This window comes from Megascapheus bottae, chromosome 8, assembly GCF_031878675.1.
Source record: "Megascapheus bottae isolate mThoBot1 chromosome 8, mThoBot2.hap1, whole genome shotgun sequence".
NCBI lineage: Eukaryota > Metazoa > Chordata > Mammalia > Rodentia > Geomyidae > Megascapheus > Megascapheus bottae.
In genome coordinates, this window is record NC_143516.1 from 25,104,140 (window position 1) to 25,130,865 (window position 26,726).

General features: G+C 35.1%; 1 protein-coding gene across 1 annotated transcript in view; it reads right to left on the minus strand.

Annotated features, from left to right (window-relative positions):
* Positions 1–25,115, minus strand: part of Lama2 (laminin subunit alpha 2) — a 392,099-nt gene extending 366,984 nt beyond the window's left edge. The window contains exons 1-3 of the mRNA XM_090337749.1: positions 25,112–25,115; positions 24,369–24,539; positions 20,655–20,767 (exon numbers count right to left, since the gene is read on the minus strand). Of these exons, the coding sequence (XP_090193875.1) occupies positions 20,655–20,767; positions 24,369–24,539; positions 25,112–25,115 (288 nt within the window). The remainder of the gene's footprint in view (positions 1–20,654; positions 20,768–24,368; positions 24,540–25,111) is intronic.
* Between the last annotated feature and the right edge of the window lie 1,611 nt (positions 25,116–26,726).

Genomic DNA, 26,726 nt, shown 5'->3' on the forward strand with positions numbered 1-26,726 from the left:
ACAGTTTTAGACAATGAAGCAGGACAGCAACCTGCAAAGAATAAACCAGGAGAGCAATTAATACATGCAGAATGTGACACCCTCCTGTGGATGAACAACAGATTTACTTTTAAAAATAAATTGCAAGGAAGTAAAAATTTATGAAGCCTATTGATTAGTAGAGACTATTGATGTCCCTCAACAAATATGTCTTTTTTTGTCTTCCTGTGTCTTGATTCAGTCAAGTGATCAGCCATCTAAAAGGAAATTAGCAAGCCAAACAAGGCTCTCTACTCAGGAGGCAAAGCTTTGAGGATGTGGGTTCAAAGACAGCCCAGGCAGGAAAATCCATGAAACTCATCTCCAAGAAAGTATTCAAAAACAAGGCAGAAGTGGCACTGTGTATCAAATGGTGGAGTGCTTGCCTTGAACAAAATGAAGCTCAGGGACATTTCCCAGGTCCAGAAAATAACTAAATTAAAATAAAATTGAATAAAAAGTAAAAAGGAAAAGGAAATCAGCAGCAAGTGTGAGGTATCAGAATACTTCATAGGTAATTGTTAATATTAATAAAATAGTCATTTTTAGGTGTGAAAATGTTTTTATTTACCAGAGTCTTGCCCTTCAGAGATACATATATGGAGAGAAAATGATACAAGCTAGCTTTGAACCATGATCTTCAGGTGGTAGCATTCCGAGCAGCTGGGAATATAGGCATAAGCCAGACTCACTGGTCAACATATCACTTTAATAGGCAAATAGTTCTCTTTCCCATAACAATATAACCACTATCAGTAATTTATTACTTGCTCTTAAAGTGCAAACACTTAATGTATTTTCTTAATTGTCTTGATAAATGGTTTACTTCACATATTACTGTCATTCTACCGTATTTTGAGATTAAAGTGTGTTTTAATAATTAATTCTCATTTCTAAAGAGCATTATTAGCCCAAAAGGTCTCAAAATTTTAGGGCCCAGTCTTAAAAAATAAACATAAGTGAATGGAATCTAAATTGGACTAAAGAAGGTCCTCCCCTGAGTTGTTAATGCATTTATTACTCTACTCTTCATTAAGTTGCTGCCATTTTAAACAATGTTAGCTGCAAAGGAAACCCAGGAAAGCACTTTATCTTCAGGATTGCTCTTGACTTCTGTTCTCTCATGATACATTTCTTCCCCATTTGAAACAATATGCAGCTTCAAAAGAATGACCTGCCTTCTGCTGATAAGTCATTGGCTCAGCATGGGTTTCACTGCAGCTACTGGTGAAAGACCAGAAGAGCTGAGTCCCCCATAGAACAGGACAGTCCTTTAAATGAAACCATCACAAAGAACAGTATTAGTGTGAATCATAGATGATAAAAAATGTGGCAGTTTAAAGCTTTTCTGATAAAAATTATTCACCCTGGGGAAATACCTGGCATTGCCTTTGTTTTTGTGCCTCTATAGTTGCCAGAGTAGGAAGAACTTACTCGTACTTCAATTTATGACAATTTAGACATGAATGAATCATTCTAGTTCAAAGGAATTGGAGAATAATAGCAAAGATCTGTAGTGATGAGAAGAGTTAGAAATGTAATGTTAACACTGTAGAATGACAAATCAAAGACAGAATGAAACTTTCTGATCTTGGTTCATGAATGCTCTCAACAGATCACAGTCACTTAACACTTATCCAATTTTAGCTATTACACTTGAAATCACAGCAGCTATTTCTATGCTATTCGCTCTACTTTCTTGTCTTTCCCTAAGGAACGTCTTAAGGATACTCTGTACCCCCCTTTTAAAAAATTAATTTACCAAGCTTCCTGGAGTAAATATTTGTAGTCATTGATTATTTACCACTCTATTATAATTATTAGTTACCAATTACCTAACTGGAAATTTTTTATTCTTTTTCTCTATTGTCATTTTCTCTGAAGTACCTATACCTTTTGATTAAGATATTCTCTTGCTTTCTGAAGCTCCCATTTGGTTTATGAAAGTGATATTTATTTCAAATTTAGAGATTAAGAAAGTTGCATATGCGAGACACCAGTGGTTCATGTCTGTAATCCTAGCTACTCAGGAGGCTGAGATGTGAGGATCATGAATCAAAGCCAGCCATATCTATCTATCTATCTATCTATCTATCTATCTATCTATCTATCTATCTATCTATCTATCTAGAGAGAGAGAGAAAGAGAGAGAGAGAGAGTGAAATTTCTTTCTTTTTTGGGGGGGGGTGGTTGTGGAGCTTGAACTCTGGGTCTGGGCATTATCCTGCGCTCTTCAGACTGAGGCTAGCACTCTAGCCCTTGAGCCACAAAACCATTTCCGGTTTTCTGGAAGTTAATTGGAGATAAGGGTCTCAGGGACTTTTTGTGCCCGGGCTGGCTTTGAATGGTGATCCTCAGATCTCAGCCTCCTGGGTAGCTAGGATTAGAGGCATGCGGAACCACTGGCCGGCTTCTTTCTTGTTTTCTTCCTTTCTTTCTCCCTTCCCTACCAGGCAAAATCTTATTATTTAGGCCAGACTGGTCTTGAGCTTGAAAAACTCATACCTCGGCTTTCTAAGTGTTGGGATTACAGAACACCTCTACCTCTAACCAATATCCATTTAGAAAATGGATATGTTCTAAAAAAGATTAAAAATTTAACAAAGATTTTTGAAAGTCTACCACTTTAAGGGGACAGGTTAAAATGTACTTGAGAATCAAAACTTTTACTCTCCATTCTGTCTAGATTTCTCCTGGTTCTTTTCTGAATAATAAAAAAAACCCTCCAAATCATAATATCACTTTTGTAATGTCAAATTTAAAGTGATTAATGAGCTGGCACTGGTGACACATACCCTCAAGCCTATACCCTTCCTTAGCCAGGAAGCTGAAGCCCAGAAAATTGTGGTTTGAAACCAGCCCAGGCTGAAAAGTTCATAAGACTTCATTTTCAGTGAACCAGCAAAATGTGCAATATGCAGCATGGTTCAAGAAGTTGAAAGATGTCAGGGGAGAGGAAAGGCCTTCAATGCAGGCAAGATTTGTGAAAGCAGGATTTCAAAATTCTCTCTGCAGGTCAAATTTATTGATTTTAAAATAGTTTTGAGTGTTCAAATTTTGACTGTGTTTAGTTTAGTCACATGAGAACTCATACTGGAGCAGTGAGAAAAGGAACAGCTTTAAAAGTGACATGGGGACTTTGAAAGCTTTTCAATCAGACAGGTTATCTATGACAGAGTGATAGGGGCTCCAAAGGGTACCAATTATTTTTGACATTTTTTGTGGTTCCAGTATGTATCTATAAACATTTGCTCACATCTAACATTCTGGATATTTGTATATAAGCCTTCTATAGAAAATTCCTACACATTTCATTTGAAAATAGGATAATGCTGCTACTGGATTCTGATTCAGAAAGTAATATGCAATAAGATGTTTAATCACAATGGCTAGAAGCAAATCTAAAAGAACAATACATCTCTAGGAAACAGAAAGATTATTTCACTAGTATGAAACCAAGCTCTCTGCATTTGTGAAACTCAAGGCAGAGGACATCAACCATGGGTCTTTCTGAGTGGTATTGGGAAGTACCACTGTGTCAAAGCCATGCAAATGCTATAAGAGCATCAGTACCGAAACCTGACCCTAGAAAATGAGTCTGCACAGCAAAGAAAGGATAGGCAGAGAGATGATTAGAATGTACAATTTTATCATAAATGTATGTGAAGGACTAAAGACATTATAAAAGTTTAACGATGTGTTATAGAACATGTACCAAGGCAAAGCCTCGTCATACAGTGGATGGTTGTGAATTAGCAGTAACAAGAAGCAAAATATTATAAGTACTATGGAGGATAATGATTCATTTTCCTCTGAGTCCTGGCTGCAGGCTGCATATCTACAGTAAGTTTCAGAATGTTATTGCATCATGATTATAAACAGCAGGTAGTGAATAGAGAAAAACCTCTGTTATTATCTGGGCAATATTTGTCTTTCACTGTTAAAACTAAGAACAGTAGTGTAATCATTAAAATACTTAAGCTAATCCTTTTAGTGTTCAGGTTAGAAATTTTAAAATAAGAACTCAAATCACAAAAGGTCACAATTTAAATTGCAGATATTTTTGACATAATCTTTTTAGAAATGCATCAAAAACTTAAATGAAACAATACACTGGACCAACTTCAGATAAATTTCTGCAGCCTAAACACAAATGAAATTATTTAAATGTGAATAGAACAGAATACATTTAAGTGTGTCTACCTGTTCAGTGATCTTTGTAGGAGATTTAAAAGAGAAGTCACATGAACATAGGGGTGACTTCTCAATTAAGAAGTCTGAGGACAGTTTGACCTGAGCTGAAAAGCACTGTTAGTATTGCTTTCACCTTTGTTTCTCAAGATTCCTATCAAAGTCTAATATCCTGCATCTTCATATATTTTAAAGACTCATGCAGTGGTATGTGACATCGTTTACTAGCCCAATTATTTTACACATACTATTTAGTAACACATTATTCAGCTTGCTAGTCTTAAACCCAGTTGTTAAAACACAGTGGTGATTTAAGATTATTTTCTCACTGGCAGCTCAGGACGTAAGTATAAGGACATTCTAGAAAACAAGTATAGGGGTATTCTATAAAATAAACATAACCTGTGTGGTAGCAGTCAGCTTACAATGGTTTTTAATAGTCACATATATCCGATGACATCACACTGGTAACCTGAAATCTATCCTGTTGGGCATATTTGTCCCCTGAAAACTGGCCAACATCAGGGCTTTTTATAGTATTTATAATTCTCTGGAAGGCCCATTGTTAAATATGTGTCAGGATACAAATTTTTAAAAATGAATGGCAAAATAATAAAATAGAGGTGATAGGTAGAGGCTATCAAGGAAGGATTTTCTGAGAAAAGGTGATATGTAGTGGCATGAAGAATAAAGCCATGTTGATGTTTCAGGGAATACAACTTAAGACAGAGAACACAGCAAACTAAAGGGTCTCATCCTAAAACTGTTAGTGTTCTCAGAACAAAAAAAAAGGCAACAGATCTGTGGGTGAGGATGTTGGAGAAGCACAAGAGCTAGTTCAGTGGGTTGCACAGAATGGAGTGAGACTATCGCTGGCAGTCTGTACAGTTAGGAATGACAGGGGAAGAATTTCTTTAGCAATGGGGTGAGGAGATCTATGTGTATCTTCTTTTCTATTGTGCTAACTGCTGCTTGGCACATGGGTTAGGGGCAGGGAAAGTGGAAATGGAAGGCAAGGTACCTGGTAGCTCTTTAGCAGTCTTATGAGCAAGATGATGATGGCTGAGATTGGGATAAGAATGGTGAAGATGACACATGGTAAATTGGAGATTCATCGGGTGCTTAAAGTTTATAGGATCTTAGGCATTTGTGGGACATTGTAAAAACTGGTCTGGTTCTAACTTGTTTCTATATATTTCACTGAACAAATAGCTTAAGAATGATACTGATTACTGAGAGAAATATGATTTGAGAAGAAAGATCAGGACTTTTGAGTTGTAGGATTGCTATGATCCAATAGACACCCAAGTGGATCTGCTAGTTGGGAGATAGAATCCAGATGGAATGGAGTATTTAATAGGATTTAGCACTTGAAATAATTTCTAAAGTCTTTATTTTTAACCCAGTCTGGACAATGGATATAAAAAAATGCTTTCTTTATACAGTGGTGATGTTTACAGAAAAGATTTCACAGGAAATTCTTAGAGCAGCAGCTTGTCAATTTTAGTGCTGCCTAATTTTTCCTTTTAACTACTTCCTGGTTGATGCCTAGGATGTAAGGTATTATTATTCTTATTTTCCTTTAATACAATCTTAAAAATGGAAAAAAGTCCCACCAATATCCACATCTACAGTGTCTTGGAACTTTGAATAAGAAAGAGAATGAGAAAAATTAGATGTGGATATTTTTCTAACTGGAGATAAATTTTATCTAGGTATATATCTATCATGATAATTTACCTGCCAATGGTTATATAGCTTATGGTTAGTTTTTTTGTTTCTTATTCTTCTTCTTTTTCTTCTTCTTCCTCTTCTTCTTCTTCTTCTTCTTCTTCTTATTATTATTATTATTATCATTATTATTGTAAAAGTAGCATAGAAAAGTGGTTGTGAATGGAATTTCAGATTATAATGTCAAAATGTATTAAATTTTTGGCAGAAATGTATCATCTAGTTGTAAAAGTCATATTACTTCAATGCACTAGGAAGTCAAAATTAACTATGGTTCACTAGCTACTGTCTAATTCCTATATTTTAGAATGTTTACCACTCTGAGGTCTGCTAGCCAACATATGTTCTATGGCATCAAATATTTGCAATTTGACTTTTAAATAACAATACTTCAAACAGTATGTGGTCACATAAAGGAAGCTGTTCATCACTTGCAGTTAAAACAAGATGTGAACTTTATTGTATGTTTCCAAAATAAAATGCTGGTGTGACTATGTATGTTTGCAAGAAAAATCAAAGAAAATAATTCCAAACATTAATGCCATCAAAAGTTCATAAGAAGTCTTAGATCATAAATATAGTTCATGAAGAAAACTTGTAAACAATGATGTGATTGTTTTCAAACACAAGCAAAACTTCCAGCATGCATATGAGAAATGATAAATAAGGAAGTTCCAATAGAAACTAATTAAATAATTCAGGAATGAGAATTTAAAGTATTAATTTAAACCCATATTTAAAATAGTAATATATAAGCATTCTAGTGATAAAGAATGAAGATATCTAGTAAAATGCCCATCTACACAGGCATAGAGTTCACTGATAAATTTGGAATTTGAAGTGAATATCTGGAAAATGAGAGCAAGTATTCGAATAATCAGTATATGGAGATAGATTGTTTCCCTCAGGAAATTGACATTATAGCCAAGTTTGAAACAAATTGGGAATAAATTAGCCTTATTTTCTTGCAGGTTGGGTAATCAACTGCTTTACTTGTACTCCCCCAAAAGAATTCCCCCCGCATATAATTTAGAAATTTGTTAGTGTTTTGTTGAATCCAAATCCTTTAAGAAAGTTGAACTTGATTCTTACTAAAAATGTAACACAATGTAGCCTTTCTTACCTTTTGGGAATTTAAAAATATTTAGATGGAACCCAGCGCCATTGGTTCCAGCCTTTAATCCTACCTATTCAGGAAGCTCAGATCTGAGGATCACTGCTCAAAGCCAGCCTGGCAGGAAAGTCAGTGAGATTCTTATCTCCAATAAAGTACTCAAAAATACCAGACGTGGTTCTGTGGTAGAGTGTTAGCCTTGAGCACAAAGAAGATCAGGAACACTGCCAGGCCCTGACTTCAAGACCCAGGCCTTGCAAATAACATTTAATAACGGACGTTTCTCCAAAACATTCCAAGATCATTAATAAATGTTTAAATAGTCAACAAAAGCATTTATACTAATATAAATAACACTCTTGTAAATCCAAAGTTTTAATTAGGACAGTTTAAAACATTCCCATTCTTTCATACTAATCTGTTTTATTTTAGGGAGGTTATCATGATAAGGACAGTTTTATATAAAACAAATACCCAGATGCTCTTCAGTCCCCAAAGATTTACATAAGAATTTGAAGTAATAACAACAGATGCTGGAGGGGATGTGGCCAGGAGGGATCACTACTACACTGTTGGTGAGAGTGCAAACCTTTTCAACCACTATGGAAAGCAGTATGGCAGTTCCTCAAAAGACTAAACATAGAGCTCCCCTATGACCCAGCAATTCCACTACTAGGCATTTACCCAATTGTCCAGAAACAAGGTCAGACTAAATCCACTAGCACAACGATGTTCATTGCAGCCCTATTTACCATAGCAAAGATATGGAACCAACCCAGATGTCCCTTAGTTGATGGGTGGATCAACAAGATGTGGTAGTCATACACAATGGAATTCTATGTTGCTGTCAGAAAGAACAACATCACCCCATTTGTAAGGAAATGGAAAGACAGAAAAAATCATACTCAAAGGAATATAGGCCCAATAGTCTCCCTCATTTTTCATAATCAGTAGAAATCTTGGGCTCTCCTAGCGGAGATTTACAATAGAACAATGTCTAGACATTAGGCCAAATAGTATGACACTAAATGTAATTACCTCCAGGATCAGGAAACAAAAGCCATATAATGAATGACTGTTGTCCTTAATGTACTATGTTATCTCTCATATCTTTTGCCATTCCTTGGTTATCTCATATTGTTACACTATTTCACCTTGTTATCATATATATATATATATATATATATTTACATATTTTTTTTGCCAGTCCTGGGCTTGAGCTCAGGGCCTGAGCACTGTCCTTGGACTTTCTCAAGGCTAGAGCTCTACCACTTGAGCCTCAGCACCACTTCCGGCTTTTTTTTTTCTATATGTGCTACCGAGGAATTGAATCTGGGTCTTCATGCATGCTAGGCAAGCACTTTAACCACTAGGCCAAACTCCCGGCCCTATCTGATATATTTTATATGTGCTTAATTGGTTATTTGAGATTGGATAGGGAAAGGGGGAAATCAAGATAAGCGGGGGGAGGGTGGGAGGGAAATGTGGACCATGTCATAAGAAAGGGTATCAATGTTTGTGAAGTAATGCACCTTCTATCTGGTGAATATAATGTAACCCTTCTATTAATCACAATAAAAAAAGAAAGAAAACAATACGAGGATATGGAAACAAGAGGTTTATTTTTGAGATTACTGTTCTTAATGTACTATGTGAAATTATTTCTCTTTTTTTCCACTCATGGTTAATCTCATGTGTATCTGACTTTGTTGTCTGGTATATTGTATATATGTTTATTTGTTTATTTGAAATAGGGAAAGGAAGGGGGAAAACAAGTTGTTTGGGAGGTGGAGAAGGAGGGAAAAGGGGACAAGAACATGAGAAGGGGTATCAAAGTTCAAGAAGTAATGTACCCATTACCTGACAAGTGTAACTGTAACCCCCCTATACATTATTCCAACAATAAAATACAATAAAACAAAAGAAAAAAAGAATTTGAAATTGCATGAGTATCTACTTGGCGTATGAGGCTAGTTGTGAAATCAAAGAAAACTTGAGTGCGATTCTGGTTCTCTTGCTTTCCAAGACTGCGCAGCCCAATTCTTAATCACACTGATGCAAAAATGTTCTCTGCATTTTCTTTCCTATAGACCTGCAAGTATTTTAGACAATTATGCCTGTGAAACATTTTGTCCATTGCCTAGGGTGGAAAAAATTTTTTCAAAAAGTGGTTGTTGTGAATGGCTACTGAGAAAAAATATAGCTGTTGCAATTCCAGGTAACAGTATTCATATGTTTAGATGCTAAAGCTATACTTTATGCAAATAGTAAAGTAGCCAATTTAACACCTAACTCTGACTTATCTTCCACTCTCATTAATGACATATTTTAGAATAATGGAGAAAAATCTCCATGGTTTATTGACCTTTAGCAAATTGTTGTGCCTTTCCTGTCATGTTCCAAGATTTTCATATTTCAAATGTACATTCATCATTGCTCTTCTATGTAACAGTGAAATGTTAAAAATACATTATATATCTCACAGAATATGCCAAATTATGATCAAGAAATATTAGAGAACTATCACTGAAAATATAAACCATTAGTATCTCACACCCACTAGGATAATAGCCATTTCAAAAATATGAAAATATCAAGTGGTAATAAAGGTGTGGAGAAACTGGAATTCGAGTGTTCTAATGGTTAGAGTATAAAAAATGACACTGACATTTACAAAGTAGGATGGAAGCTCTTCAAGAAATGAAAAGTGAGACAATCATGTGATCCAGCAATTCTATTTCTGGGTTTGTTAATTGAAAGAAATAAATGAAGGGAGGGCTGGGAGCATGCCCTAGTAGTATTGTATTCACCTAGCATGCACAAAGCCCTGGGTTCGATTCCCTGGAACCACATACACAGAAAAAATCGATAGAGGCACTTTGACTCAAGTAGCAGAGTGCTAGCCTTGAGCAAAAATTGTGGAAGGACAGTTCCCAGGCTCTGAGTACAAGCCCTAGGATTAGCAAAAAAAAAAAAAAAAAAAAAAAAAGGTGGTGGGAGAAAGGAAGGTGGGGAAAAAGAAAGGGAGAGGAAACAAAACAGAGAAAGGTAAAAGAAGGAAGAGAAAGAGAGGAAAAAAAGAGTACGAAAGAAAAAAGGAAGGATGAAAACGAAGAATGGAAAGAACGGAGGGAAGGGAAGGTCTTAAATTCATATCAGTATTATGTGCAATAACCAGAACATAGAAGGGAAAGTGATCGGTGACAACACAACTCTGTAAAGAGTGTAAAGATTTTTAATATACCCTTTGGCCCCATAAATGTGAACTGTAACTTAGTATCAATATTTCCCATGGGAGGATTCATGTTACAATGTCATGTTACAATGACAAAGCTACATTGACACGTCATAATCATCTCAAATCCCTTAGTCTCTCTTGATATATATTCTATGGGTCAGGACAAATGTTTAATAACATATATAATTTATTTTAGCACAAGAGGATTTTCCACTGCCTTATAAATTCTTTTGTTAGATTTACTAATCCTTTCATCCCAAACCCCTGGCTTATTTTTTCTTAATAGTGAAAATGTTTGCCATTGATCATAAGTGTATCAAATGATTGGGTGATTATAACCGCCTCAGGAAACAAATCAAGAAGCAGTAGGATAGGTTGGGCTTGTTCCAGTGATTTTCATGGATTGGATATGATGTGATTCCTACCAACTTGTTTCCATGCTGATTTTGCTTGGGGGAGGTTCTGGAAATTCTAGGTGGTGGAGCCTAGAGGAAGGAAATAGTCACTGATGGCTGTATTATCTACTAGGCTTTTCTGTGTCTCTCTGACTCCTGTCTAACATGAGGTGAACCATGAGCTGAATGATCCTATGGGACAAAATTAATCAGGTATTTGGTCATATTAACAAAAAACTGACTGACTAACACAGTGAAAATTTTAGAACACTCTGAGGTACTTCTACAATATTCATGCAGACTCATAAACACACACACACACACACATACACACACACACACAGTGTCACATAGCTGATAGAGTGTTTTATACCACATAGCCAAAATAGACTATAATTCTTTCATTTGTATTTCACTATAAACTCAGATTGTCTAGGTACCTATGTAAAATGACTAGTTGAAATCAAATATGTCATAATATCAGTATGAAGATGTAAACAAATAAAATATAAACTAACCAAGAGTATTAAATTGATTTTGTCACTAGCTTAATTTCCCTGAGAACCTTCTATAATCGGTAGAGAAATTGCCTTCTAGCCTCTTCTTAATTTTTCTATTTCATTGGATGAATGTTTCCACATTTCCAGAATCATTATATAAATAAATTGTGATTATATTGATGGATGAAAGTGTTTAACATTTTGAATGACTTGATTGAGCCAGGGAGAGGTTGATAAGGGAAAGGCTATAATTCTATTTAAATATTACTACGTGGAAATAGTGAAGGCCACTAAGGGAAACAGCTTAATTAACTGTTTACCCTGTTCCTTGTAGATTGCTCATCTTCACCTCCTCATTTGCACTTGACTTACCTTATTGATAAATCATAATGACCAATGCTGAGAGACAACTGCCCATTAGTGCTGTGGACTAATTTCCTTAGTTGTACTATATTTCTTTTATATGTGTTCATTATTTCAGCTAATTTGAGATTAATCTAAAATGAGCTTCCTGCAGCCAACTTGGCAGAAAAGCAACATTCAAATCATTTATTTACACAAAGATTCTGGAAATAAAAAAGGGAGGTATTTTGACAAAATAATACAATTACATTTAATATTAAGACATGACCTGGCTGACAAGCAAAAGATGCTTTAATTAAATATTTCTTTGTATAATTTTATGGGCTATTACCTGAATTGGAAAACAAAACAGTGCCAATGTTTGTATCTTTAAATGAATAAATTAAGCACAGGTAAGTTGTAGTGTGGTGGAAGCTTCAAAATAAGTCTCTGTTTGCAACCATTCAACTTGTTCTAAAGATGAAAAAATATGCTAATTATCGACATCAGATTTTTAGGGTTTTACTTTGATACTTTGGGATTTCTACTTCTAAAATGGTGTCATAATGTTGGTACTTACCTCTATCAGCTGCTGCACTGTCAACGTAGACAATTTTCTCTTATGAATATACTTTATCTGTCACTCCTGAATTTGGAATACCTGGTAATCAATTCTAGGTTCTCATTTTGTTGTCTTATTTTTTTCTTAGTGCTGGCAGGGGGGCCTTGAATTTTCTTGGCTTGATTGCTTACAAGAACCATCTCCCACTGTAGCCATGCCACCATTCTGGTCTTTTGGCTTGCTAACTGGAAATGGAATCCCATGGATTTTTCTGCCCAAGACTTTTTTGAAACCCTCCACATTCCACCCATTGAGTAGCTGGGATTTACAAGTGTGATCTAGTGGCACCCACTGTGGGCTCTTCATTCAATTCCACACTTTCTAGGTGACTTTAAACAGGACCTTCATGTCGAATAGGAATCTTTTGCCAGTGATATCCAATTTCATATCACTACTTCCAACAATCTCCCTCAACTTCAATTTTAAAATCCAATTGCCATCTTAACATTCCCATATTAGTTATTATCATGCATTTGAAACATACCAAGTTATAATAAAGAGCTGAAGTACTGCCTACTATCTAGAGCCTGCTCCTGTATCAGTCTTTTTTTCTTTTATTTTTTTTCATATATTTTTATTGTAGTTAATAGAAGGGTTACATTATATTTATCAGATAAAAGGTACATTACTTCACATACATTGATACCCTTTCTCATGTTTTTGTCCCCATTTCCCACCCCCCACCCCCACCCCTCATCTTGTTTTCCTCCCTTCCCTATCAAATAACTAAATACACATAGATACAATATATCAGATAATCAGGTGAAATACTGTAACAATATGATATAACCAAGGAACAGCAAAAGAGATGAGAGATAACATAGTACATTAAGGACAACAATCACTCACTATATGGCTTTTGTTTCTATATCCGTCTTTACTGTCATAATAAAATTAATTTCTTCAAAGGATATTATGTCTTACCTATAGTTTTTCACACTGTAACTGAGGCAAATATAATTTTTGTTTTGCTTTCAACTCCTCTAAGAGATAAAAACCTTAAAAGCAGAATAATATTCTAAAAACAGGTATTTAAGCTATCAGACCAGCCAAGATACTAAACCTAAGAAAAGGTAAACAAATCAAGACAATGCAGTGCTTTCCTCTCTAAGTAGCTGACTATCTCGCATCAACTTACCAAAAGATCGCTGATTTGCTACAGCCAGCCTCATAGGTAAAAATCCTTGGAGTTCAGGGACAAGCATGAGATTGTACAGGACCTAAATGATTACAATCCACAGAGAAATGGGATCTTCTGTCTTTTTATTTCATTTGTGTGCTGGTCTTGGGGCTTGAACTCAATGCCTAGCCACTAACCCTGAGCTTCTTTTTGTTCAATGCTATTACTCTACCATTGAACTACAGCTCAACTTCTGGCTTTATTAGAGGTAAATGTCTTAAAGATTTTCTTGCCCAGGCTGGTTTTGAATCCCTATCCTCAGATCTCAGCCTCCCCAATAGCTATGAAGATGGCATTTTCCATCTATTTTCTAACTAATCAAATGACATTCTAGAGCTGAAAATTGAAATTAGTCAAAGTAAATATTCAGTAAATACCTTCAATAGACTATGGAATTTAGCAAGTAAAAACGATTCTACTAAAATTCAGCCACCAGAAAGTTAACAGACTGAAGAAGGGTTAGTAGAGAAGAGGGGAATGAAGTACACAGGATGGAAAGTCTATGATGGGAAAGCCAATATGTATAATTGGAGCCTCAGGAGAAGAAGAGAGGAAGAACAGACAGTAAGAGGATTTGAGGAAATATACAGTGGGAATTTTTCCAAAGTGGTAAAAAATATCAATCCACAGAATCCAGAAACTTTTAACAGGAACAGTAATAGCAATAAAGTCACCCCTGGGGCACCTATGCTAATCTCCATATGACCAAGGTAAAGACAATGAAAGCATAAGCACACTTCATTTCAAAGCAGCAGCCGTGAATGCTTTTTCTGACTTTACATCATAAATACTTAAAGCCAGGTGATAATATTACAACATTTTTAAAATGCTAAAGGAAACAGTGTATATTCAATGGAAAGGAAATAAAGGCATTTCAGGCTGGGTGAAGTGGCTCTTGTTTGTAATCTCTGCAACTCAATGGTGATTGGACATGATGTCAGCCTACAAAAAAATGTTAACTCAGATCCCCATCAGAACAAATAAAAGTGTTAGATTGGTTCATGCCTGGAATCCTAGCTACGAAGAGACTTAGAAAAGATCTCTATCTTAGGCAAAATAGAAGATCTAATCTGAAAAGAATAATGGTTAAAAAAATACAAGGGTGTGGATAAGTGGTAGAGTGCTTGACTTGTGAGCACAAACCAAGTAATACCAAAACGGAAGAAAGAGAGAGATGGAGGGAGGGAAGATTGAAGGAAACAAGGATGGAAGGAAGGAAGGAAGGAAGGAAGGAAGGAAGGAAGGAAGGAAGAAAAAAGTCACCTATAGTTTTATATTATTATTATTATATGTAATACTTGTATAATAGCATGTTTTCATTAAAAGCATAATATATAAGAATATATGTATAATATATACACATATGTACATAAGCAAGTATAATAATACGCATGCATCTAAAAGCGTTAAGAATCAAATGAAGAAGTGTGGTTGTCCTATTTGTGGAGGCGTCTTCAGACAGCTGTGTGAACTGTTCATATTCAGTTTCCGTGGGGAAAACCTCTTCAGGCTTCTCATAACAGAAATAGATTTAAAATGAAATGGTTTCACAGATCTGTTCCTACAGACTTTGATAAAAAAGAGATCTCTTGAGCTAGGAGTTTGGCCTACTGGTAGAGTGCTTGCCTAGTATGCATAAAGACCTGAGTTCGATTCCTCGGTATCATATACATAGAAAAAAGCCAGAAGTGGTGCTATGGCTCAAGTGGTAGAGCTCTAGCCTTGAGAAAATCCAAGGACAGTGCTCAGGCCCTAAGCTCAAGCCCAGGACTGGCAAAAATAAAAATAAAAAAAGAGATCTTTTCTCTTTATCTTACTCTTGCTTTTAAAGAAATCACCATATCCTTCAATACACACCTTCTAGTAGCCTTGTCCAGGGCCAACAACTTGATAGAAGGGGACCTGCATCTCTCTGTGTGATCACTTTTCCGTGTTGCTACACTTTGACATATCAGCATTTTTAATAATTGCCAGTGGGGACACCTGTTTACATGGTATCATAACAGCATCCTGATTTTTTTTTATCTCATTCTTACACTTGGAAACCATTAAACAAGCAGAAATAAAACAAAAATTCATCATTATAGTCCTCATTACAAGGGAATAATTGATGCATGTATGGCCTTTTTTTTTTTTACTAGGGTACATCCTACTCTAAAAATGCAAAAATTGTTGAGAGGTTTTAGGATAAAAAGAAAAGAAAATTAACAGTGTCAAATGCTTTGCATCACTGAGATAATCACAGAATTTTGATACTCATTCTGTTAATATGACATGTCACATTTATAAATTTACACATGATAAGCCATGCTTCTATCCTAGGAATAAATTCTACTTTGTAATGAAAATGATCCTTTTAATATGTTTTTGAATTAGATTTGATAGTACAGTTTTGAATTTATGAAAAACTATTGGTTGCAATTTTCTTTTCTCTAATGTCTCTGGCTTTGTGATCAGTTTGATTTATCCTCATAAAATATACTTAGAAATATTCCCACTTACTTGATTTTTCTTAGCAGGTTACAGGACAATTGTTAATTATTCTCTTAATGTTTGGTATATTCATCAGTGAAACCATGAAGTTCTAGACTCTTTTTTTTCCATATGAGACTCAACTCTGATTCAATATCTATAGTTATTTAGATGGCCTAGTCAAGTTTTCTATTTCTTCATTGCTTAATCTTGGTAGTGTATATATCTAAAAATTTATCCATTGTTTCTAGCATTATATTTTGTACATAATCATCTCTGATACTTTGTATTTTTGAGTTTGAGTCTTCTACTTTTCTGTTTGCTTAGCATAAGGTTCTCTTTTTAAAATCTATTCATTATTTACGTTTTAGTCTTTATTATTTGCTCATTTCCCATTATAGGCTCCAATAGTTTTGTTTGGTTTATTCTTTGAAGTAGAATGTTAAGTTGTTTATTTGATATATTTTTCTTTTGGATGCAAGTATCTATTGAAATTAAGGTCCTTTTTTCTCTCTCTTTTATTAGTATTCATTTTACAAAGAGGTTTTACTGTGATATTTCCACATATGCATATAATGCATGTTAAGGTCCTTTTTGAATAGTGTTTTCTGCATTCTCTATAGTTTGCTATGTTGTCTATTTTTTGTCTCAAAATTTTATTTTTAAGTTTTAATCCTTTTGGCCATTGTTGTTCAAGAATAGTTTTGTTAAGTTTTATATAATTTTAAATTTTCCAAAATTCTCCATTGAACAAAGCTGCTTCAACAGAAACCAGTAAGAAGAATGTGAAAATTTGATATGAAATAACGAACTTTTTCAAAATTGATACTATAATCACTTTTTTATATTTAAATGAAAAATACTTTCAATCAATCATTTCAATGTATTTCATGTTCTTTTTTGGGGGGGAGGATGTGTTGTGGGGGTCGGACTCGGCCTGGGTGCTGTTTCTGAGCTCTTCAGCTCAAGGATAACTCCCTACCCCTTCACACCACAGCACCACTTTTGGTTTTCTAGTGATTAATTGGAGCTAAGAGTCTCAGGGACTTTAGTGCCTGGACTGGCTGTGAACTGCAATCCTCAGATCTCAGCGTCCTGAGTAGGTAGGATCACAGGCATGAGCCACCAGGCCCAGCTCATGTTCTTTTATTAGAGGAAGATTCAACTATTACATTAATGATTATAATAATTAAGAAAATGTACTTTATGCTATTATAAAGACTCTAAGTATACAGCAATATGTACATAGAAATACTAAACTTTCAAATATAACTCCTATTTAAAATTGGTAACATGGGCAGTCAGTCATCAGTGGCTCATTCCTGTTATCCTAGCTCCTCAGTATGCTGCTGAGATCAGAGGATCACCATTCAGCCCAGATAGAAAGGTTAATGAGACTCATCATTTGCCCCCTGCAAAAAAAGAAGCAGAGCTGTGGTTCATGTGGTAGAGTGCCAGACTTGAACATAAAAGCTAAAGCTCTGAGCTCAAGCCTTAGTACCATCATACACAAGGAAAATTGTCAATGTATCTCATTAAAAATTCTCTAAAAGGCAGTAAATAAAATTTCTATGTAAAGAAGATGTAAAGAGTATGATACCTGTAGCTGTAAGATAATGTTTTACAATCAATGCATGTCTAGATCTGAGAAATAGTAAAGGAAGTTAAGTCAATTATTTCTGAAGGTGGAAATGATTTCTACATGTTAACACAACTAATTCCAATGCGTCCTTTGATTATCTAGAAGTAAGTAGGACTTCAGTAGATGTTTTTAAAAAAACTACTTCTTGTTTTTGTCCCTCATATATTAAGTAAAGCAAATGACAGGACTGAAAACATGGACAGATTAAAAAAAGTAATATGGTGACATATTCTCATTGTATCTTGAGGGAAACATTGAAATAGACTGTATTTGACATGTTATAAACCTTTGAGCTTCTCTTACTGTATTTCAAATGGCTGTGTGCTGGTTACCATAATATTTAATCTATGTGTACACATTTCTAAAATATTTAAGCTTGTATTTAAATTTAAGCTGGTTCTAGCCTAATAGTCATAATGACCAGATGGAGTTTAACTGTTATATTTTTATTATCATAGTTTTAAACTTGTTGCCACAATATTGTAATATTTATTCTGCTAATCTAGCTGTTGAGTCACAGCATGATTAAATCGGCTCATGATACACTCTGAGTAAATGCAAAAATAAAAATAATCCCTTAGCAATAAATTTTTAAAAACAATCTACTTATAAAATAAAGAGTTACACTTTCTTCTAAGTAAATTATGTTTTGGTAGTGCATGTCTTAAATGTCAAAATATGAACAGAAATTTCCCAGATAGTCTGTAAATTCATTAGTCAAGACAATCCAATGATCACTGTATATATTTAAAATAGTAATTTATTAAAAGCATCTCACACAGGAGTCAAGAACATGTTAAAAAAGACCTGTATCTATCAAAAGTCATGTATTTCAGAATAAAAGGAACCAATTAGTGGTTAAACTTCTTAGTGAATCAATGACAAAAATATATTTAGGGATGTCTGTGTATCATCCATAATTAAGTTAGATTTCCAGCTGGATAACAATTCACATTTTGCTAATTAGCTCTTAATCCTTAGTGCTATATTGTAAAGAATGGTGTCATTATAAAATCTTGCCAATGTTTTACATCATAAAATAATTGACTCAATTAAAATCTTGAGTAAAGTGAAAATTAGTTATTTTTTCTTTTATATATGTTATAGAATCCTCACTTTGGAAAGTGACAGGAGAAGTGAGAGGTAAGTAAAGATGTGGGCAGACAACATGCTGTAATGTAAGACCATTTGAACACATAGCTTCTGTCCCAATACTACTTAATTGAATAGCACACTGTAGAGTAGGACAGCCCTTTATTTTGAACAGAATTTCAACACTTGTTCTGATCACTAAACTACAGTATATGATCTGGACTAGTCACTCAACTTAAAACTATCTATCCTGAAACAAAAAATAGAGAAACAAATCCACATAGTTCTTAAGATTCAGTCTGGGAATTGATTAGCCAGGATGCAAAACAAATGTAGGAAAATACAACTGTCCTTCTAGAAATATATGAGTTTTTTGGCTAACTCTTTGCCTTACTAAATTAATGATAGTCCAATTATCTAGAAATGAGTTATTAAAAATTTGTGCTGGTGCATTCCAGCTCTAAGTTTGAAGAGAAAATGCTGTTATATTTGATAACAGATAAATAGCACTATGGTAGAGCTCAAAAGGTAATTTAGGTGACTCGTGCAAATGATATTAATAATTGATTGTCTTTCTCTCTGTGCAATCTAAGAGTAAGTGGGAAGGAAACCAGAGCAATAAACCATCACTATTTATTGATTTCATATCCCAGGAGATCATCTGAATCAATGGACAGCAGGCTCATGCTTGATTTGGGAAGGCAGACTTTTAATGAGCACATGGAAAGGCAGAACTATGATCAATAAAGGGCCAAGCTGTCCTAATCCAGAGGAGGATAAAGTCCATTTTGAGGAGAAGATCCCCAGGGAATTCATGTACAAGATTAATCGCCCTAAAGCATGATTGATCAATGTGGTTGTTTACCCCTGTCATTCCTCCACAATGGTCTGGGATTTCTTGGGAAATATCACTCAGGCAGGATTGACATCAGCAGCTGTACAATAATATATGGAGATATAAATCCATACTGTATGCCAACCTAGCTGTAGCACTGTACCCCTGCAGCAACTCAGTTGCTTCAGTACTCAGGAACCCCACATAGGAAGGAGGGCTTGCTACAAGACCTGAGCATATTCATTCCCAAACAGCTATTTATGGCTCTTGACTGTGTGTAGCTCTCACCAAAATGATCCAGGATCCTGGAAGAGGATGTATGCCTGGTGTCAACCTAGTCCACTGGCTGGTGCTTCCTCACACAGTGGGTCACAGGAAAGTTGTGCCTTGTGGATTGTGTAGTACCTATCATTAATGTCACCACCATTCCCCAGCATCAACTTAAAACTCTTTTGCTGGTTTGTGTACAAGCAGATCCAGAGAGGAATAAATGGATAATTTTCCCTATCTTGATCCTAGAGCACGGAAGCAAAAACAGGCTCAATTAAAGTAGTCATCTAAGTTCAAACATCCCCATCTCAGCCTTTGGCCAATTAAAGTAACCTTTGTATATATGAAACCACAAAATAGAGGAACATGTTTTCAAGTTCCATCCTAAACCCAGTTACAAATCTAAAAAATATCCATGATGGTAATTCTTAATTAGTAGTTTTAACTTAAATAATATGAATACAAATATTATGAAGGAAAGTTACTTAGGCCAGCACAACACAAACTCAAAAGACCTTTAGCAGAAAATGTATATACAACTTAATACCTTGTAGAGTAGACCAAGTTTAATTTGAGAATCAACTGTCAGTTTGCTGAACTCTCAGTAATGAAGACAATTTACTCAAGAGCCTCATTATCCAAGACCTTTCAGGGCTCGCACTATCAGCAGTGCAAAAGTAAAGAATGATGCTACTATACTTTTTTATTTAACATTTTGCTGATCCATATTTCTGTCATTAACTCCAAACTCATTCACAGAATCTACTCCTAATTCATGTCTATACCAGTCATAGGGATCCATTAGCATGTGCTGTAGAAATAAGTGCCAAATATACAATATATATATATATACAAAACAAATATATACAAAATAGACAGGATGCTTTGTCCAATGTACAAGAAAAGAGCAAAGGGAAATAAAATGAATCACTTTACCTACAAACCATTAACTAAACAACCAGCACACACAAGAAACAGTTTCAAAAGTAGAAAATGGTAAGAAAGAGGATACCTGCTGTAAATCCAATGTAATGGTCACATAATGGTATTCGATTCCATTCTTAATACTGGGACTCTGCCACCAAGTATTCTTGCCATCAATAGCATTTGTAATCGGGTGTCTCTCTATTCAGCAGCAACATGTGAAAGGAGAGGGGAAAAAAAGATCATATCATGAATTAATAATTCATGGTTGTTTCTCTTTTTTGTGTTTTGGGGTTATGTTTTGCTCAAGGGTAGCACTCTACCACTTGAGATACAACACTTCTGGTCTTTTCTGTTTATGTGGTGGTAAAGAATCAAACCCAGGGCTTTGTGCATATTAGGCAAGCCTTTTACCACTAAGCCACATTCCCAGGTTCCCTAACTGTTTCTTTAAAGGAAAGTTAAATGAAAACAACCCATTGTGGTCATCAAACATTAAAAAGCAACCAACTTTTTGTTAGAGGTTAGTACACTGCCACTTGGGTCACAGCACCACTTCCAGCTTTTTCTGTGTATGTGGTTTCAGGGATTGGAACCTAGGGCTTTGTGCATACTAGACGAGCACTCTACCACTAGGCCATGCTCCTGATACAAAAGGCCATATAGTAGGATGCTAACTGAAAGGATCTCTAGGATATAGAAACATAGCCATATAATGAACGATTGTTGTTCTTAAGGTCCTATGTTATCTCTCATCTCTTTTGCTGTCCCTTGGTTATCTCATATTGTTACAGTATCTCACTTTTGTTACCTGATATATCGGATATATTTGAATTTGGTTATTTGAAATTGGATAGGGAATGGGGGAATGGGGGAAAACAAGATGAGGGGTGGGGGGATGGGGGAGGGAAATGGGGACCAAGACATGTGAAAGGGCATTAATGCACCATCTATCTGCAAATATCATGTAACCCTTCTATTAATTACAATAAAAAATATATGAAAAAAAGCAACCAACTGATGTCTGCAGCAAAATTTGATTAATTTAAAGTTTCTCTTAGCACTGGCCAGTAAAAATAAACTAATACGTGGAAGGAAGTAGTCACCTCACACCTTTCCCAAAGTATTCCTCTAAAAAGGATGATTTAAAGATGGTTATCTTAAGACTGTATGCATATTGAAGTGTCAGTCACTAAAAAAGCAAACACTCTAATGTTTGAGGCAGCACTTATTTACATTAACTTTGTTAATGGAAACATAAAATCCTGAATTGGGGCTTAAAAAGCATGTGAAGATTTATTCTGTAGACATGTTCTTTTTCACAAAGATTTGGCTAATCAAATATGTATCTTGCCTTAATATGCTTTCATATTTGCCTTAGGAGATTTTTTTACAGTAAACTTTGACTTATCATCTTTTTACCACTACTTAAAAATAAAATTAAAGCCTGGCACTTTAGGAGACAATTATACTGCCCCCAGCAATAAACTCTAGCCTGCCAGACAAACATAACTCTTCCTTTAACTTTATCCCAGACACATGAGAAGAGAACTTACTGTAAAAATCCAAAAAAATGGGGCCTGGGTATAGCTCATATCTAGCATTTACAAAGTCCTGAGTTCAAACCCCAGTACAATTGATTGATGATGATGATGATAATGATGAAGATGGTGATGATGATGGTTTGGGGTCAAGGAATGATACAAGCAGTAGACTGCTTGCAAGCATTAGAGTGCTTGCTAGTAAGCTTTAGGCCCTGAAACCCAAGTGCCATCAAAAGAAACAGAGGGTCAGGGATTCACACAGAGAAAATACGAACCATCACAGCCACTACTACATATCATTTCAACTCTCTTCCTTCTTACTAACCTCAGAATTCAGAAATCCTCACCTTCTGCAGTTTAGCTCCATGTAATCTCACAAGAGCAGGAATTATTGATCCCAAATTATGATGAGTTAAACTTAATTTTGGCAAGATATTTTAAAAAAACAGTTGTATTTTTCATGCACTGAGTCTCAATCACAAATAAAAATAACCTTTACATTTTTAATTAAAGAGTGAATTTACATTTAATTTGACATTCAGACTTGTGACTTTTTTATTATAGAAGTAATTATATTTACACAGTTGGCTATAAGCCTTATTTGAAAAAAATACAGGTGATGTTATTAAGTTATTTATGGTTTGATATCCTACTTTCAAGATATATATGCATATGTACATATTCAAATTCTAAATGTTGATTTGAGTATATGGGCCAAGATATTAAGAGAAAATTTGAATTCAACTAAACAGCTGAAGTCTCATCATATTAACAGTCCACTGACATGATGCGTTCTGTCTTCCCAGTGAAAAGCAAAACTGATGAATATATTTAATAATCACTGTTAGTTAAATTCAGTTGGAACTACAGAAGGTGTTGACTTTATAATCATTGCAAATACCAGGACATAAATAAATATCAAACAAATGTCCCTGGTGATGTGTGTGCTGAAATCAGCATATTGGGACCCAGAGCAATAAATGAAATATTATTGGAATTGCTGTTGAAGAAAATAAATATCATGGCATACATTCCAAAAACACCTTCCTGAATCTTTTTCTTTTTATAAAATATGTGCTTAATATAAGGAAGGAAAGCACATACATTTCCAAATAAAACTCAATTCTCTCAGGTAACTGTGAGAGAAGCTAATTGGAAATTCTTCTGTCTGGACCTCAGGTCAAACCAATGTGAAAATTAGTCATGAAAAGAAGGGTGGGGAAGATGAATCAACAATTAACCATAATTCTCATTCTATAACTTTAATCGTAATTACTTGGCAAATACTGATTAATTGTTGGATGAATTCCCTTATATAAAAGGACATAGAAATGTAGATTATCCTCAACAGAAATAAACTATGCAAGTCAACGTGAAGACTAGCTGCATCTGAAAAACGGCTGGAGTATTATTGAAATAAACCTTTCAGATTGATAGTTCTTAACTAGAAGGTATACTTTATGAAAGCCAGGAAGTGCAAGTTTCATTTGGTTTTTTATGGCAATTATTAACACACCTTCTAGATTGATTTCAGAAGTTAATTGTGTAGAATTTCATCTCTTGCATAAACTTCTACCAAAATTTATTGGCATGATTGGTCACAAGAATTTTTTGACAGTCGTGGAGCATGAACTCAGGGCCTGAGCACTGTCCTTAAACTTTTATTCAAGGCTAGAGCTCTACCACTTGGGCCCCAACACCACTTCCAGCTTTTTTCTACATATGTGGTACTGAAGAATTGAACCTGGGTCTTTTTGCATGCTAGGCAAGCACTCTACCACTAGGTCAAACTCCCGGCCTGGTCACAAGATTTTTACCTTCTTCAATTTTATTTGTTTTCTAAATTTGCATATCAAAACTTGATTTTGAAAAGCAATGAAGCTTATCATGTAAAAAAAGAAAAAGAAAACATCCAGGATCCAGTAAATTATCCTAGCTACTCAGAAGACAGTTATACTTATTGTTAAGATAAATCTAATTATCTAAATTATTATACTTCTAATCCTAGTTACTCTAAAGTCTAGATGGTGATGGATCCGAGTCAGCTGGGAAGAAACAATCACGAGATGCCATTTCCAAACCAAACAGCAAAAATCCAGGCTGGAGGCATGGCTCAAGTAGTAGAGCACCAGCCAAGCAAGTGCAAGGACCCAATGCTACAAATTTAATCCATAAAGAAACATGAAAACAAACTCCACAAAGTAAATCCAAACTGCGATGGGTTTGTAAGACAGTACGAATGTACACAATACACTTACGGTTTGGATTACTGCTGTTTTGATTGCAAATTCGACACTGGGGGTTCCTGACAGGCTGCCCTGGGACATGTTCCACCAACTTGCAGTACATCTCTGGTCCTCTTTCTCCACAGGTTGCATTTGTGGTGATGAGAGCATTGGAAGCAAGATTCAGGACAGCAGGGAATAGACCTAAAAAAGGATGGATAAATGAAGGCATGTGGGCTGAAACTAAATTTACAGATTTGCTCTATTTCAAAATGCGGTTAAGATACTATATTTTCAGGGACTTCAATTAACCCAAAAGGTAATAATTGAATAGCCAACAACGCAGTTCATTAAAGACTATATGGTAACCAAACTACTTTTTTCATTCTTTGTCTTAAATATGGAATCTAAGTCTACCTTGTTTATGTTTAACCTCTAATGTTCAATTAGAAAAGAAAAGCTGGCATCAAACACACTTTTCATATTCGCAGAGTTTTTGATGTCATTTTATTTTTATTTGGTGGGTCAGAATCTTGCTGCATGGCTCAGACTGACTTTAAACAGAAATTTCTTCTGCCTAAAACTGCAAAATGGTGAACAGACATTATTAGACAATTGCCTTCAGATTACTGATGAGATTTTATTGAAATGGAATTTTTCATCTTCCATTTTAGCTGTTTTATGTTTTTAATTTTATTTTATTGTCAAGGTGAATACAGAGGGGTTACAGTATCAATGTATTACAGTATCACTGGGTATAATTTACATTGGCTCACCCATTTTAGCTATTTTAATCTGGTATTAAGGTGCCATCCATATAAGATTTCTGTGTCACTATATGCCTATGTCCTTTGATGCCCCAGTTACCATTAATGTAAATGGTGTTTTCTACATCTCCTTTATCTCTACTATACTGGAGAAAATAGAGTATGAAATAAGATTCTGGAAATGTAACTTTTATGCTTTCTATGTTGCCCAATCATATTTTACAGCAAAATCTTGCTATTAATATGTCATCGTAACAGGCAATGACCATATTTCTTAAATAGAACAGTGAGACTCATATCAGTGCAGGGCACAGCAGGTCTTTCCTTGCATCTGAGAACCTAGAGGAAGTTCTGCAACTAATGTCAATGTTGTTTTGTGTCTCTCCAGTATTTGCTTCTCATAGATCTTTCAATGACAGCCCAGTAAAGTCATTCACAAAGCCATTCTATAGATAAAAAGCTCTTTTTGAGAAAATTATATTTGCAATTTACAGCTAGCTTGAATCCATTTATGTAATGAAGATCCTAACTGGCTGACAAATCCAGATATGTGTCCAGTAGTTCTCCACTATTTCAACTTCAACTTCTGATTGTCACTTATCTAATAGTCTCTTACATTCTGATGTTTTCCTAAGACCCTTAGAATTTCTTGTTTATAAATGCTTTCTGCATTACTCTTAAAAATGGCACTCAGTATATACTTAAAATGAAGAAATTAATGACAAATATTGGCCTCATGAATGTTATACTGCATATAACTATATTAATCCTTATATTAATGGATGCTTATTTGCAATGTACTAGCCACTATTCTGTGTAGCACTGTTCTAATGTGTTTAGTTTTCTAATTCCAGAGATTAGTCTGCTCACATGAGTTACACGTTAGGTTTTTTCTTGCTCATGAAGAAAGAATGGAGAGGGTAAGTAATTTGCCCTGGATTATAGCTAGTAAGTGACAGAGCTCTAATTTGAGTCCTAGCAATCTGGACTACATCCACTCTGTCCTCCTCTTCAAGGTCATATGAACCCTATAGAAGACTAGTTCTTGCTTGTGGCCCTAGCTGTCTTTAAAACTGACTCAAAGAAAGAATAAAAGAAAAAAAGGAGTAATTCAGCAAAGTGAGATATTTGCTCAGTCATAAGTACTGGATTATTACACTTGTTTGTTCAACCAGGAAAATAAGAAACAATAATAGAGCCACATTAAGAAATTAAATACTTTTTAAGGTATCCTGGATAGGTTTTTTTTTAATGAAAGGAAAGCCACAACATAAAGTAACATTTAGGGAAGAGCCCAAAGAGAAGTCACTAAATAATGTTTACCCATTATTATCTGGTCTCATGTATATGCCCAGGCTGGCCTGGATCACAATACTCCTGTTTACTGTTCCTGGTTACCTGGAGTGACAAACATGTGCCATTTAGTTGAGATATGGTCTCAATCGTTTTCTCTGGGCTGACTTTAAATTACGACCCTCCTAATCCTCATTCCCCAAGTGACTACAATTACAGGCACGTCATAATCGCACTTTAAAAGACTGCAAAGCCAAATAAATTTATGACCAGGTAATACCTGGACTTTCTCAGTCACCTATATGCCTGAATCCAAGCAATCTCCTCTCCT